This window comes from Natator depressus, chromosome 2, assembly GCF_965152275.1.
Source record: "Natator depressus isolate rNatDep1 chromosome 2, rNatDep2.hap1, whole genome shotgun sequence".
NCBI classification, from domain to species: domain Eukaryota; kingdom Metazoa; phylum Chordata; order Testudines; family Cheloniidae; genus Natator; species Natator depressus.
The window spans coordinates 211,360,050-211,376,923 of NC_134235.1; the positions used below are offsets into that span (position 1 = coordinate 211,360,050).

At 43.8% G+C, this 16,874-nt stretch overlaps 1 protein-coding gene across 1 annotated transcript; it reads right to left on the bottom strand.

Annotated features, from left to right (window-relative positions):
• Positions 1–2,702: 2,702 nt before the first annotated feature.
• ARL4A (ARF like GTPase 4A) lies at positions 2,703–7,142 on the bottom strand. Its single transcript, XM_074945837.1, has 2 exons — positions 7,045–7,142; positions 2,703–6,880 (listed from the first exon to the last, which is right to left on the bottom strand). Exon 2 carries the CDS (start codon positions 6,780–6,782, stop codon positions 6,180–6,182), a length of 603 nt encoding a protein of 200 aa, XP_074801938.1. The 5' UTR covers positions 6,783–6,880; positions 7,045–7,142; the 3' UTR covers positions 2,703–6,179.
• Between the last annotated feature and the right edge of the window lie 9,732 nt (positions 7,143–16,874).

A 16,874-nucleotide genomic window follows, 5' to 3' on the forward strand; every position in this document is an offset into this window, starting at 1 on the left:
TTTACTTCCTCCCACTCTCAGAGGTGAAGCTTAAGGGTGGGATCCACCAAGGGACTGATATTGCCATGCTGAGCAGCATGGCACCTAACTTTTAGGTGACTAGAAAAATCACAGGAATGACACCACAATCCACAAAGCTGAATAAAGTGCTTAGGTTCCCTGTACAACGAATGTGATCCACAAAAGCCAGCTAGTGGCAGGAGCCACTTAAACTAGCCAATGGACATGCTGGCCAGACAGGTGTGTGCTAAGCCTCACCCCCCTCGCAAAGATAGATAGGCACCTAAATGTGGGCTGCAGGGAGGCCCAGAGCTCTGTTTAGCAATCCACAAGTAGGATCCCCTGTCCTGGAGTCAGGCAGCTTAAGTGCCTAAGCTCTTTCTTGTGTGCATCTGCCTTGCCTTGCCCTGACCCACACAAAATAGCCAGAGGAGGTAGTGATAGTGCCACCACTGCCACCTTATAACTTTTAGCTCAGTGGTTAGAGCACTCATGGGGACATGGGAGACCAAGGTTCAATTCCCTCTAGCAGCAGAGACAAAAGAATTTGAACAGGAGTCTCCATCAAACTTTAACCACGGAGGTACTTTAATCACTGCAGTGTTGAATATTCTGATAGGGACCCCCTCAATATCTCCTGGTGAAGCTGTACCTCTTCTAATGAAGAATGAAAGAGTAACTGGGGCATGGGAAATAGACGTGGGGTCTCCCACCTCCCAGGTGGGTACCCTAACCATTGGACCACAGAATAATTTCCAGCTCAATGACAATTTAAGCATTTAGGCACAGTAAAACTACCCAGGAGCCTGAGAGTGTGAGAACAATTCTGTAGTTCAGTGGTTAGGGAAAGCACCTAGGAGGTGGTAGACCCCATATCCAGTCCTCCTGCATCAATCACTCTTTAATTATTAGATCAACTTCAAGAGGAGAGACTGAGGAAGCCCTACATTAGCGTATCACCTAGACAAGTGGATAAAGCTCTCTTCTGAGAGGTCAGAGACCCCTATTCAAATTCTCTCCCCCTCTGGAGAGGGGTGGAGGGAATTGAACCTGGGTCTCCCACATCCCAGGTGAGTTACAAGGTAGGCAGTGACAATTTCTCCTCCTCTGGCCAGACTTTGAATGGGAGCCAAACCGGTAGGCAGACTGAGCACACCAACTGGTTTGGACTCCAGCCACAATTTAGGTGGCTTCCCCTGGTTTGTGAATCACTTTGGGGATTAAACAGGAAGATGCAGGGAGAGGGCCGGGGTGGAAGATACCTAGTGTGAGGCAGTGCATGTGCCCAGAGGCTAAAACATAGGGACCTCTGAAATTTAGGCAGGAAGTGAGCTTAGACACCAAGAGGGCTCAGCAGCAGTTTTGTGGATCATAGTGGGGGAGAAGACTTGGTGCTTAAATCTTGGGTTTAGGCTCCTAGGTACATTTGTGGGTCCCACTGTGAGTCTTGATTTGTTACAAGTCTTTGATTTATATCAGTACAGAGATAAAACCTGTAAACACACTTCTTATATTACAATACTAAATACAAATACCAGGGACAGAAATATAAGAAGTGTGTGTAGTCTTTTAGACATTGTATGTGGACAGCAGTAAATATATATAGCTATCGTCCAGTTGATACAAAGATTTTATTTTACTAAGGCGAGGGGAGATGGGAACTGATTGAGGTTACCAAACTGCACCCTTTCTTAAAGTGTTTCAGAGTGGTAGCCGTGTTAGTCTGTCTCAGCAAAAAGAATGAGTACTTGTAGCATCTTACAGACTAACAAATTTATTTGGGCATAAGCTTTTTTGGGCTAAAACCTACTTAATCGGATGCATGCAGTGAAAAATACAGCAGGAAGATTGTATGTGCACATGTGTGTGCACACGATCACACACACACAGAGAACATGAAAAAATGGGTGTTTCCATAACAACTCTATGGCAACACCCATTTTTTCCATGTTCTCTGTATATCTATCTTCCTACTATATTTTCCACTGCATGGATCCGCTGAAGTGGGTTTTAGCCCACAAAAGCTTATGCCTAAATAAATTTGTTAGTCTGTAACGTGCCACAAATACTCCTCATTCTTTCTTAAGTGTTGTTTTGTTGACATGTACAGTGGTTAAGATTCAGAGTACTGAAAAACTGAATAGCTAATACGTGTTCAATGCACTGCTCAGCTTAATGCAAGGCCAGGACCTGCACTGTATCACAGATCAACATGATTTGCTAGCTAAAACAGATAAAGTTTAATTCGTATACTTCTAAGAAAAATAATGTAAAGTGATCAAGCTTGTATAATCCAACTGAAGCAACCCCACATTTTTAAAGATAAAACCTGAGAAATGAACAGTTTCCTTGAGTGGGTCTCAAAGTGTTTGTTTTCTGTGTTTCTCACAGAGTAATTGTTGATTTAAGTATAATTATCCTAAGAGAGTCACATAATGTAGGCAAAGTTACTGATGTAACTAATTCTCTTTGACACAGCTGCTCCGAGCTGTTTCACATTTCTAGGTATTTCTTAAAGTATGTTTAAAATGTCCTTATATGAAATAGCTACTACTTTATAAACTGGTTTAATAAAGGTAAGTTACATCAACAAAAAGACATTTACCAAACCTTTAGTTTCCGTAACAGTGGAGTAACTTGAACATAGAATTTAAACAAAAGTTTGTTTTGACTTTAGTTTATTTCAAATAAAGACTTCCTTACACATCCCAATTTCAGCTTACTGTAGAGATCATAGCTCTGGGTTGAAGCTTTCTTATGTCAAGTGATAACATTGCTCCCAGTCAACATTATGTAATACAACATTATAATAAGGGGCTAGTGATTTGTACATGAACAAGGCTACTTTAAGAACAGCAGGATCTCCTGCAGAAAGTATCTTACTGGACTCATTATGAGGCTCAAGATACAGTGTGCAACCATGTTCATATCCCACTGCTTCCAACTGTTCTTCGTAAGTTACCAAGGAGTGGGGAGCCAACAGGGAGTGCATTAACACTAGTGTTTCTTGATACAGTTAAGGGAAATAGAGTTGATCTTTCAAGCTGATGTACACTTAACCTCCCATTGACAGCATCATATAGTATCCTTCAGACAATATTTAGAACAGGTTGGGTAGATAGGAAAGAAGAGTGTTTACATGGCTTTGGGCCAAGAAACACAATCAGTTCCCCACAAAATTTACTTTACCAACTATTAAGCTCTCAGATGAAGCAGACCATGTTCCATAGCATGCAACCCTTACTCATGAGCCATAAAAAAGACAGGCATTTCAATGCCTCCTTGTACAATAGTAGTGTACAACCTGCTAATTAGGGCATGGAGAGGGGGAGGGGAATGGAGATTAGAGAGTATAAGCCAAACTGGCCTCAGCCCTTTGGGGATAAAAGGTACCACATAAAGATGTAGAATCAGTTTTGTTGGGCAATGATCCACTATATATGGAACATCCAAAAACTTCAAAGGTGAGAGGTTTTTTTTATTTTTTTAGAGCTATTATGTGCTTCCAATTGTACAACTGTACCCACCTAATTTTGAAAAAAAAAAGTAGCCCTACATATTTCTCTGTCAAAACTGAATGCTCTTGAAATTAGTATAGTGTGCACAAGTGTTTGACAGCAATTATGGAGTACTGCCATTGAGATTTCCAAGTCACTGCAAGGGATTTACTCACATTCTCCATTAAAATCAAGAAGCGGTGTGACTGAATCCTCTGCACTGCTTTGAAGATTTCAACCTACTTGTTTTCAATGAAAAAGTAACCTTATATAGGTATGAGAAATGCAACATATTTCATCTACATAGTCAAAAAAAACCAAACCCTTTCTAGCATAAGAAGTGCTAAACCAAGTAAAAATTTTAGTCGCAGCTGATTGAAGGATTTAATACTACCATTGTAGTCTGTTAATACTGTATATGATATCAGAACTTTGAGAATTTGAGAACTGCACCAGCAAATATGTATGTAACATCTAAATCTGTTCATGAGAAGGGAAGGTTTACAATACACACGACGACTGCACAAGGAGAGAAGTGGCTATAACTAGAAGCGGCTATAGCTAGAAGCAAACAGCGTTCTATTACAAACATATAGAACATAATACAAGTATGCCATTGATATTAAGTCTTTAATGAGATACCTGTGATTTATAACATTGTCACATTTACGAATCTCACATTTATAAGAGTTTGATTTCCATGCAGATAGTTCTACTGCTATTGAGAGCGAGATTTGCACATAGAGGCCAACAAGAACACTTCACTGCAACTCAAGGAAGTCAAACACCTTCTCCCTGCAGACTTGTTTTGAGTTGTGTTTATTGAGGTTTAAGAAGTTATCCACATTTCTATAAATATAGACATTACTGAGTAAGTGACTTTCCATGTCACTAGTGCAGGTACATATATAACCAACATACAAAAGCTCCACTGGAAGCTACTTCAATTCTTTCAAAAGGATCAGGGTGTCATTTAAAAAAAAACAAAACAAAAACAAAAAAAAACCCTCAAAAAACCAGCTGTCACTTTCAATTATTGAAAACACTAAAGTGCATTTTTGGTTACCTTCTGGACAAACAGCTGCTGGCTATGAAGTTTGATTTTAAACAGATATCAATACCTTACACTGATTGACATTCAGCTGTTATCCTCTTAATACATGGCTGTAGGTAAGAATGCATTAACTTTGCTGGTTGAGTGAGTAAGACCAAATGATTCTTGCATTGTTCCTTTAAGACTGATATTTCTAATGGAAGTTTCAAGATAGTCTAACATTCTGTTTTACAGCACCACTAAAGTTAATCTTAAAATTCAGGCTCTAGTTTAGCCCTTTTCAATTGTTAATCAAGATGTCTAGACAGCTGTTTGAAGTTCTGTACCAGTAAGAAAAACTATTCTCCCTTCTCATTAGACACTGTCCTGCCCAGTTAATACTGTTTGCGCACTTTGTAAACAAGAACAGCTTAAAGCATAATTAGAGCAGAACACAGGCCATCTTTAAACTGATGTTTTCCCAGTGTCAAGTGTTTCAAGTGTATAAAGCTTCTTTACATTCCTAACCACAAGCACTACAAAAACTGTAATAAAAAAGACTATATAGAAAGTGACCTAGCAGTATAACCAACCAACCCGGGCATTTTTGCAGATACAAAAAGTGTGCTCTGTTGTCTTTAGCTCTCTTTATATTTCACTATGATCAAGTTTTATTGCCATCATCATCTAAAGAGCCCAGAATGCTGCACTGCTTAAAATCTTGCGAGACCTAAATCGCTGTATGCATCTCCTTTATTGCAACAGCAAATTTACTTTTGTGTTGATAATCTGGGGATGTCACAGTAACTTAATTTTTTGAACATCAAACAAGATTTCTGGAACAAGTCTCCAAATGACATGAGTACGTTCTAAACAGAGTTTGCGCAGTATAACAATGCATAGCTATTTCTAAGAAGACTACACACCAAATCATGTTACGTGTTGGGAAAACTGATCCATGCTCTTGCATGTTGTGCATTTGTCTAACTAGTCTTATTTCCTCTATCAGTTGAAGAATCCACAGCACAGAAGTTTCAAGTATTAGAACTAAAAAAGTGATTCAACTTCAAAAGTTGAATTAAAAACATACCATATAGCCAAACTCTCTCATGGAAATCATTACCAAACAAGATAAAAAAAAACCCCAAGGCTCGCAGCCTTGTGAAATAATGGATTGCTAATTCCATACACGTTGTTGAAATCAATATTTTTAAAGCTATATATATTCACCTAAAACACTCCACTTACGAGCATTAGAAGTTTAAAAACACTGAATGCCTTCAATGGAAATTGCTTGTAAAAATGCACCCTCGAATATATGAATACAAACACCAAGCAAAAAAACTCATTTTATTTGGCTATTTAGATATCCAGGTCACATTTACCCACCCATCTGTTTCCTGATAGCTTTATATTACTTTATAGGGCATCCAAAATAATACAGTGCCAGAAACCTTGGAAAAACTACTTTGTTTTTGCTTTTCAAAAGGTTCTGTGTCTGCACAACTTCCACAAGGCTAAGTTGTGCAACTGATTGTTTAACATAACTAGGCTTTAACAGCATCCAAGCAAGCAGGTCAGACTTTGGAAGCTGTTATGGCAAATTCTGACCACGGAACTACTCTAAGACAGAAGCGTGGAAACAGAACTCATCTCTTCTTTTTCTGCTGTCTCAACATTTTTCTTCGCTTAATTATCATATCGTGTAGTTTTTCAAGTCCCTCTTTGAGTCCATCCCCTATGATTGCACACGTAGGCTGCAGATGCCAGGGAGTAGAAGAGCTCAGCTCGCTCATTGCTAACATCTTCTCGATTTCTGAGAGAGAGAGGGAATTCCTCAGGTCCTGTTTGTTAGCCACTATAAGGACAGGCACGCCCTGATTTTCAGATATCCTAGTAATTTTATGAAGTTCTGTCTTGGCTTCCTCCATCCTTTCGATGTCGACAGAGTCCACCACAAATACGATGCCATCCGTGCACCTGGTGTAGGACTTCCACAGGGGCCTCAGCTTCTCCTGGCCTCCCACGTCCCAGAAGTGGAAGGTGACCGTTTTCGAGCTGCCCAGCGTCACTTTGATTTTCTCCGTGTTAAACCCCTTGGTAGGCACAGTGTTGACGAACTCGTTGAACTGCAGCCTGTAGAGCACGGTGGTCTTGCCGGCCGAGTCGAGCCCCAGGATCACGATGTGGAAGCACTGGAAAGAGGGCAGGCTGGAGAGGATCGGCGTCTGGTCCGAGAGCCCATTCCCCATCGCCGGCGGCGGGGGGACAGCGAGCCGCCGCCGACACAGGCACCGCCGGGCTCCCCTCGGCCGCCGAGCCGCCCTCAGACCCGCGCCGCGCTCAGACCCTGCCAACGACAAGAGAGGCGTTAGCCCCGCTGGGTGGCTGACCGGCCGCCCCGCCCCAGGCTCGAGGGGAGCCGGGGACCTAGGTCCGCGCTCCACCCCACCACATGCCCCCCGGGCCCGCCCGCGCACGTCCCCCGGCTGGCGAAGCTAGCGCAGCCCGCACCTCACGCCGCTGGCAGCCCCATGTCTGCCCGAGCGCCCAGCATCGCCGCAGCTCCCGACCGCCGCCTCCTCAGCGTCTGCCGGAGCCTGAAGCAGCGCCGCCGCCTCCCTGCACAGACCGAACCGCGCCCCCTGCCCGCAGCGCGCCGCTCATTGGCGGCCCGGGGCTGCGGGGTGGGGAGTAAAGCGAGGGCCGCCTCCCATTGGAGCAGGTATCCGCCACTCTCCAGGGGCCGCCGCAGCGCGTTCCCGCCCTCCCGGGTTTACACGCGGGGGTAAAGGGCGGGGGCAGAGGAAGGGTCTGTACGTTATGCCCTAAAGGCAGAGCGCTCAGTGCACACTACGTCCCCACGTCCGTCACCGCGGGGCTCCAACTTAGCCACGCCCCCAACGCGCCCTCCTCGTGGGCGGGGGATGGAGCAACGCCCCTCCCTGCTGCATAGCCCGGCACGTGCCCCCGCAGCAGAGCTCCGCCCGCGTCTCAGGAACCCTGGATCTTCGTCCAGTCGGCAACGCCTGACCGAGGGCGTGGGGCGCGGGGGGGGGGGGAGCTGCACCTTTAAGTCGTAGAGACCCAGCGCCCCGTTGCCAGCATCTGCACCGAACACGGGGGGCGGTTAACCTCCTCCCCTGGGACCCTGCCCCGTGGCCCCTCACGCGCCATCCCCGGCTCCCTCGCCTTCAGGGAGAAGCGCGGAAACTCACCTCTGACCCACCACTCCCGAGGGAGGCAGGGCGGGGTTTGAGGCTTCCCGCGCGCTCGCACACCCGTAGCGTCATCGCCAATAGCCTCCCCCGTTGGCCCCGCGCACATCCGTCTCCTAGCAACCCGCTTCAAACGGCAGTGGCGGGGTCTGGTCCCCCTTGCGCCAACTCTTCCCTTCACCCCCGTGGTGCTTGGGTCACGCTCTCTGCGCGAGCGCGGACGCCCCCCCCCCCGCCCGCTCTGGGGACGCGCCACAGCGAGCGCCCGCCCAGCGACCGGGTCCCGCAGTAGGGAGTCCGTGGTGTGCGCTGTTTGCGCTTCACGCCCGCCCGGGCCGCGGGGTCCGGAGTCTGCACAGAAGCTGCGGGCAGCGCCGGGCCGGGTGTACCCGGAGTCCAGGCTCAGAAGCGAGGCTCCGCTGGTAGCGCCTTGCCACCAGTGTGGGTGCTGGGCTCCCTCTGCTCCCCCCAGAGGCGACCGGGGGGAGGGGGTGGCACATGGCGTCGCCTGTCCCCCGCCTCCCCATTTCTGCTGGGGTGGGACTTGGGGCTGAGCAAGGCTGAGGGGGACGTGCGTGGAACAGGCCCCCCCTTCCTGCCCGAGGAGGCGTGGGGAAGCCTGATTTAGATTTTTCTAGGATCCTTGTTCCTCCTTTCTACCTCTTTCTCCACCATTTTCGTAACTTGTGTATCATCTGTGAGCACCTTAATTCATTTAACTGTCCACATAAAAAAACCATTCATATCAAATCTTTATTTTTTCTTAATAAGATTATCATCGTCCATCTCGTTTTCCACTTTTTTTTATTCTAGTTTCACTGTTTTTTGACCTTACAATTTAACCATTTTATTATAATGGACAAAAAAAAATGATAAAAAAACAAAATAAACCGCTAGGCATTGTTCCGTAATTTTGAAATCCACCAGATTATTTTTATGAACTGAGTGGGTTCAATTATTTAGAATTGAAAAGGAGTGAAATTAATGCATTTATTTGGATAACTTTTTTGAGAGGGTCTCTTTTTATTTTTATTCCATGTTCCAGATAGATCACTATGAAGAGAAGATTTGAAAATGGTGCAAGTAAGAGAGAGTGAAAACGACTGCGTGAAGCAGCAGTTAAGAGCTCAAAGCCAATAACTTCATTTCTCAAACCTCTGGAAAACACAGTTTACCCAACAAACAATGGTACAGATACTGAAAACTCCGCCACTGCAACAGGTGATATTTCAATGCCAATAGCTGAACATGAGGATAGTAGTCAAGAAGGAGATGTGCCAATAGTAACAGATGCAGCAGAAGGTCCTCTGTACCATCAAGAAACTCAACAGGAATATGTAGATCTTACTCAGCAAGAGCAATTCATGAGTACTACAGGTTTGGCTGTGACTGACACTGGAATTATTGACAAGAGTAATGCTGCCCACATGCAATCTTTTCTTCAAATTGGTGGTTTTGAAATTCCAAGTAACATTCCACGAGATGCTGATAATCATGCTTTCCCTACTTGTCTGCTGACAAAAACTCTTCCAAATGGTGAGCCCTGCACAAGAGACTGGTTTTGTTGTAGGATGGAAAAACAAACAAACAATCTCTGTACTAATGAAGTGGGTTTTAATCTACGAAAGCTTATGCCCAAATAAATTTGTTAGTCTCTAAGGTGCCACAAGGACTCCTCGTTGTTTTTGCTGATGCAGATTAACACGGCTACCACTCTGGAATCTCTGTACTGTGTACCCTGCTTCATTTTGAACAAAAGTGCTGCAAATGCATCAGTTCTCTCTGATCAATCAGGATGGAGCATCAACAGAGGTTGGAGGAAGCTGAAAGACCGAATACCATCACATGAGAGTTCAGTGTCACACAAAGAAAATTATGGAAATCAGCCCGTAGGGCAGCATCAGCTGAAAGTTCATTGAGAATTTACTCTTGACTGAACTCCACAGAAACTAATAACTGAAAAAAGTTTCTTGAGCGCATGCTGAATGTCATCCTTTTTCTTTCTGAGTGGGGATTGGCTTTCTTTGGTTCCAGTCAACGCATTGGTGATTGTGCAAATGGAAACTTTCTAGGCATAGTTGAGCTCCTCAGCAAATATGACCCACTTTTGTCAGAGCATGTTAAACGTATTCGAGAATCACAAGAGAGTCAAAAGCACATGCAAGTCCATTATCTACTTTCCACATGCATTCAAAATGAGTTTATTGAGCTATGTGGATCATTCATACAAACAATTCTTGATGAGATTTGAAATGCCAAGTATTTTTCAATCATTGTGAATGCCACTCCAGATTGTTCTCACAAGGAACAGACTACTATGGTTATTCGCTATGTTAAGAGTGTAGACAGCTCAAAATTTTCAAATGAAGAAAGGTTTATTTTGTTTGATAATTTCACAAGAAAAACTGGAAAAGAACTTGCTGCTCGAGTACTTGCAAATTCTAGAAGGTTTTAAGTTAGATTTTCAAGTCTGCATTGGTCAAGCCTATGACAATGGATCTAATATGGATGGGAAGTACAAAAGTGTACAAAAAGTTCTGCTTGAGCATAAGTGAAACTATTTTCTCCAGCTGTGGAAACTATTTTCTCCATACACTAAACCTTGTAGGTGTTGACTGTGCTGAATCAAGCAAGGAGGCAATGACTTACTTTGGAACTGTTCAGCAAACGTACAATCTCTTCAGTTCATAAAGGTGGGAAATTCTGAAGCAATATCTTCCTGTTTCACTGCATGGGATGTCCAAAACTGCATGGATTGATGGTGTTCAACCATTGCGCAGCACTTGAATTCAGTGAGAAAGGCTTTAAATGAGCTTGAATCTCTCAATCTCACTGCACAGGCTCAAACTGAACTTCAGTCCGTTCAGGACCACATGTCCAAATTTGAATGCATTCTGATGTCATCTTTGTGGATGAAGCTACTTACAAAGATCCACCAAACTAATCTGGTAATTGAAGCACACAGAGCTACACTTGATGTTGAGAGGGATAATATTGAAAGTCTTATCAATGGTATTCAGCAGATTTGTGAACAAAGGGATGCAATCCAGACGGAGTCCAAATTAGTAGCACAGAATGTTGGCATTTCATCTGAGTTGCCCACCTATCGCAACTTACCTACTGAATCTGATGCCGAGCAGCATTATAGGGTTAATGTCTTCCTTGTCATCATTGACTCTATTCAGTCAGGTCTTACATGTTGATTTGAGTCACTGTGACTAATTTGTACCCTTTTGGGGTTTCTTTGGCAGTTCAACAGACCTGAGTAATGAAGATTTCTGAAGCTAAATAATTTCAGCAACAGTACAACAAAGAAATCTCAAAAGATCTCAGTGACGAGGTCATCTTTCTCAAACAAATATATTCCATGAACTTTAAATTAGATTGCAAGCCAAAGGAATTGCTTCAAGTAATACACGCACTTGGACTCTCTGGGGTGTTCCTAATATCACAATTGCATTGCTTATTTTTGTCAGTTTGCCTACATCAGTGGCTTCAGGTGAACGCTCCTTCAATGCATTGAAGCAGGTAAAGAACTATCACTGTTCAACTATGGGACAAAAGTGTTTGAATGGACTCACCATGCTTAATATCAACTGTTACATTGCACGAAAGCTAGATTTTTCCTCAATAATTAGTGCATTTGCTAAATAAAAAAAATATTCAAATGATGTCTCACTCTTTTTTTGGTGCCTTATTTTGTTTTCATGTGTTGTCATTTTTTATTTTTATTATGGCGAGGGGCCTCAAAAGCTGGAAATGGCCCAGGCCTCTCTGGATCTCTGATAGGGCCTGATTGGGAGGTGGGTGGGAAGGCAGAGGTGGCCTGGGGGAGGGGGTAAGCCTGGGGAGGCAGTAGGGGCCAGGATGCTAAAACACAAGTTCACCCAGGGTACCATTTTCCCTAAGGTCAGTCCTGGGTATGGGAGGCACATCCTAGGTATGGGAAGCACAGGGGAAGTGGGAAAGGCACCATCACCTGTGTTGGATCATATTAAAGAAGTTCTGTATTAAAATCACAAATGAGTTTGATTCCCCATAGTTTAAATTCCAGGGTATTACTAATTAAGAGGTCTCTTGGTTTTTGGTACTGTTTCTCTCCCTCTATGTGTGAAACTTGCAAGCTGCTAATTGTGTTAGTACATTCTAAGACAGAATCTGTTCTCAAAGCAATTCACAGAGAGAGAGACTCGAAGCAATACTCTAACAACAGAAACAGCACCCAGAGACTCCCCGCCCTTTTGTTGTTTTAACAATTGTGATTAAAATAGAGATAGAGGATGTATGTGGATGGATGCTTGGTGTGGATAATAACTGAATGATCAGGGAGGTGCCAGCTTAAGAATCCAGTGTCCATCGGCTGAAGAAGGCGTCAAGTGGAAATAACCAGAGGACCCCCGGAGGGCAGACTGGAATCCACCCAACAGCCTCAAGAATGGGAGAACCAAAGAACAAGGTAACATCTGGCAGCACGGAGCCGTCAGGAATGTGCTATCTGCTGATTGATTCAGCAACAGCATGATGAAGCAATTCCCATAGACTGGCATAGGAAGAAATTCCTATAAAAATAAACTCTAAAAAGTGAGAACTTTGGGGTCTGATTCTGCAAACCAACTTCCAGGAGCATCAGATGAGCATCTGACAAGGCCCTGCTCCCTCCTCATGTCCAGGCCACCTGGCCAGTGGCTTGGCACGAGCAACTCTAAGGCTGGTAACTATGATAACAGCCTTGCAGAACCTGTGTGTGTGTGTGTGTGTATGAATGAATGTGTGAATAAATATGAGATTGAATGGAATGTTATAGCTATAACTGCTTACTATGATAACAACCTTGCAGAACCTCTGTGTGTGTGTGTGTGTGTGTGTGCGTGTGCGCGCACGCATGAATGAATGTGTGAATAAATATGAGATTGAATGGAATGTTATAGCTGTAACTAACTGCTTACTATGATTCTTTCTGTATTCACAATAAATGTGGTACTTTGCCTTTTTCCCTTTAATAAGATCCTGCTGGTTTTTAATTTATTGGTACAACACCTGGTGCTCTTGCTGAGCCCCAGAAGGAGGTGCCCAGAGCAGGGAAGAGAGACCAGGCTGGCAGCACAACTTCACCAGAGGGGGCGCAGGGAGCCCGCTGAGTCTCATCCCTTCATCACCCACAGTTGTAGTTACCAATGCTTGGCAGTAGGTATCTGGAGCCTTTTCTGGCCCACACTGTGCTCTCAGTGGGGGAGGCAATGGGAGAAGTAAGTGGGGAAGGAGCTGTGAGGAACGTGGGGGCAGGGCCAGCCTTACTGGTGGATGACCATCATGGTCAGGAGGGCACTGTGGTCAAGAGAGTTGCTGGAGGGTGCCATGGCAGTTACCAGGAAGTTGATCGTTGATATGGGGGAGTGGGGGGCAGAGGAGGATTGCCATTGTCAGTTATGGTGATGATGACTTTGAACACCTGCCCCAGGTCTTCAGACAGGTACTCCCTGAGCACAATCTCATCTGTCTTCTTGTTGGCTAAGAGCTCTGACTGCTGCCGTGGCTTCTCTATGAAGGAGAAGATGAGCTCTCCATTGACCCCCATTGTCTGTATCTCTGGCTTATATCTGAGCCAACAGGGAATTGGGGGTGCCTTGCTGGAGACTCCGATCTCCACGTACCTGTTGGTGAGCACTGGATGGGTGATTATTGGGGTGTTGTCATTTTGGTCCACCATTGTGACCTTGATAAGGGCGCTGCTGGAGTGTTGAGGGGAGCCCGTATCACTTGCCTGGATCCTCAGGTCCAGCTACTTGAGGATCTCATAGTTGAATGTCCGGAGGGTGTACATGGCCCTGGTGGCTGGATCTACAGAGACACAGGTGGAAATGGGGTGTCCATGTTCTGTGTCTCTACTACATACTTAATCTCCAAGAAAGGGCGCCAAAATACAAGTTCACTCAGGGTTCCATTTTCCCTTAGGCCAGACCTGAGCGGGGGCAAAGTGATGCTGTCTTCAAGCGGGTGTGGGGGGTGGGAAATGTATTTCAAAACTTTCAAACCTTAACAACATAACTACCAGGTGTCTTTGACCCTTCACCTTAATTGTTATCACATGACTTCCACTTTTTCAATCAGCGTGGCATTCACAAATGTGTTCATTAGACCTTGGAATTTTTTTACACTTTTGACGTACTTTTCTGAAAAGTGGTTTGAGGTCAGTCTACATTTAACTTGAGTTAATTTAAAAATGTACCTGTTGTTAGCTTTGTAGAATGGCGAAAAGACAGTTAAGTTTGGACGTTTTCTTCACAAAGAAAGGTAAATCACCACCACCAAGTACATCAGAAACTGAACCTGACTCTTCTGGAGTTCAGAATTATGAGAGTTACACTGATACTTTGGATTCCAATTCAAATGCTCTTACAGAGGCTAGTGCAGCTTTCAATAAAAGAGACCCTTGCTTTGGACCGGATGCAGCTTTAGAATATATTGAAGAAGGCCCATAATCAGCCAATAATTGATTTTACGGCCAATGCCAGTCGGAATAAAACCAGAAGATTCAGGCAAGAGTGGTATAATGAGTATAAATGGCTTGAATACAGTGTCTGATGACAAAGCTTTCTGTTTTTATTGTCGAGCATTTGGCAATGGGCAAAACAGTGAACTGGCATTTCAAATTACTGGTTTTAAAACATGGAAGAAAGAAAATGAAAGATTTTGTGAACATTCAAAGTGTGAATCTGATCTAGAAGCTGTTGCTAAATGGAAGGATAGGCTGCAATCCTGTAAAACATGGAGCGTTGCATCCTAGCTTGGCAGTCCAAAGGAAAAAAAAGCAGTGGAGGACAACCAAGCATATTTAGAAACTGTAACAGTACTTTATTGTGTGCTCGCCAGGGTATACCTTTGAGGGGACATGATGAGGAACTGGATTCCACAAATCAAGGCAATTTGCAAGACTTGATTAAACTGCTTAGTAACTGATTCAACAAATGATGGCTAACCAACAGAAGTACCTCACCTACCTACACAGTTTGTGTCAAATGAAATAATTGAGATTATGGCTTCACAAGTGCTAGATTCAATCATAACTGAAGTCAAAGAAGCTGGAGTGTTTTCCATCATTGTAGATGAAACTGGATCTGTCAAAACATGAACAAGTTGCTCTCCTAGTGGGTTACATAAACCAGTCATTTGAAATAAAAGAGCGGTTTATTGGCTTCTACGAGACACTGCAAGCGGATGGTGCTTCACTAGCCACCCTGATCAAAAGTACACTATCAGTCTTGGGACTTGATATTTCAGATCTAAGAGGTCAATGCTATAATGGAGCCACCAGCATGGGAAGATTCTATAAAGGTGTGGCTGCACAGATACTTAACAAAAATCCTCTGGCTTACTATGTTCTCTGCTCCGCCCATATATTTAATCTGTATATAGTGGACATGGTTTCCTGCATTCCAGTTGTCCAGAACACTTTCGGAATTCTCCACGCTCTACAAACTTCCATTGAAGTAAACTCAAAGGGACATGCTGTCTTTGAAAAAATGTCAGAAAATATTTTTTCTGGGGGGGGGGCCCCCATCTACTCTTAAATCACTCAGTGACACTCGTTGCAACTGTCATGTTGAGACTATCATCAGCTGTTTTGGAAATTTTTGATGAAATGGTTGAAGCCCTGAATGAAATCCCAGGTAGGAGTTCGACAGCTGAAGTTTATCTACTTCTCAGAAATGTACAAGACTTCACTTCTCTGTACTGCATGTTTTTTACGTGGAAAGTGCTAATGGAAACAACCACTTGGTGATGGTTTTGTATCCCAAACTTTAATGTTAATGAACTGTGGCAGGAAAACGGTTATCATGGCCCTGGTGTGCCTCACAAAGGGTTATTTCCACAAAACTGGGAAGAGGGGAAAAGTCCTCTTTTGAGAAGCCTGAGGACTATTATAGGAGAGAAATATTATACAGAACTCTGGATCCCTTATTAAGGAGCAAGAAGATCGCTTTTCCAAGAATGACCTGTTCATTTTCAAGACGTTATGGAAGTATGGAAAGTAAAGTATGGAAAGAAATGTAATTCTGCAAACACCATTACTTCACCCCAAACAACGTTTTTATTAAAATACAGATGATTTTCAATCAAAACTTCACTTGGTTTGGTTGTAATAATAAAGCTGCATGTAGTTGTGTCGGGATTATATTCATTCACAAGATTAATTCTGACATTTTATCTTAAGGTATTTTTTAAAGAATCTCAAGTGTCAGAGCCACCCCCATACGAATTGGCCTTAACGCTTAACCATATATTAAGGCAACTTTCTTGTTAAGATTTTTAATGCATGTGTGAATCATATGACCAGTTTTCTCATGTGTAGCTCTCTTTTTAGAAGTCTCCATTTGCTATTATAGTATTGTAAAATGTATGTCTAGAAATCAAAACTCCTTTGTCTCTTGAGTTTCTGCCGTGAACCTTGCTGCATACCACCAGAACTTTCAATTGTGCCCCCCACTATCAGCAATTATGGGTCTGCCTCTGCCCAAGAAGGAGTAGGACGCTTCTCCAGGCACCCAAGGCAAGAGTCACCTTGGTGCCATCTATCTTCAGCACAGGACTCCTGCCTGTGCCTGCTGGGTGTTAGCTTCCTGACATGACCTGCCTGTCAGCCACTCAATCCTTCTCCTTTGGGCTACACCAGCCCTGCAGGTTGACAGTAGATGCCCCCTAAATCGCAACTCCCTTCAAAGTGTCCTCATGTGGTGTCCAGCCCGTGATCTCTGGATACCCACAGAAATCCCAGATACTCTGTTCCCAAAGGACCAGTGTACTCCATTTTACCAGTTTTACCTTAGATCACTGCACCTGTGTCACACCTAGCCCTTGAGTTCAATTATAGTGAAACAGGAAATTTTAACAATAGAGATGGAAATCAAAACAAGCATGAGTAATAGAAACAAATGGTTACCTACAAAATAAAATGCAAACTAGGGTCTACACTTATCAATAGTCACCTTTCCTAGCTAATAAAGTAGATTCTCACCCCAAAGTTCAGTCTTTTGCAGTGTTCACTAGCCCAAAGGAATTGGACCCAATCTTTCATGAAGCACCCTCTCATCAAGGTACCTCTTCAATAAATGGATACAGCATGTCTTT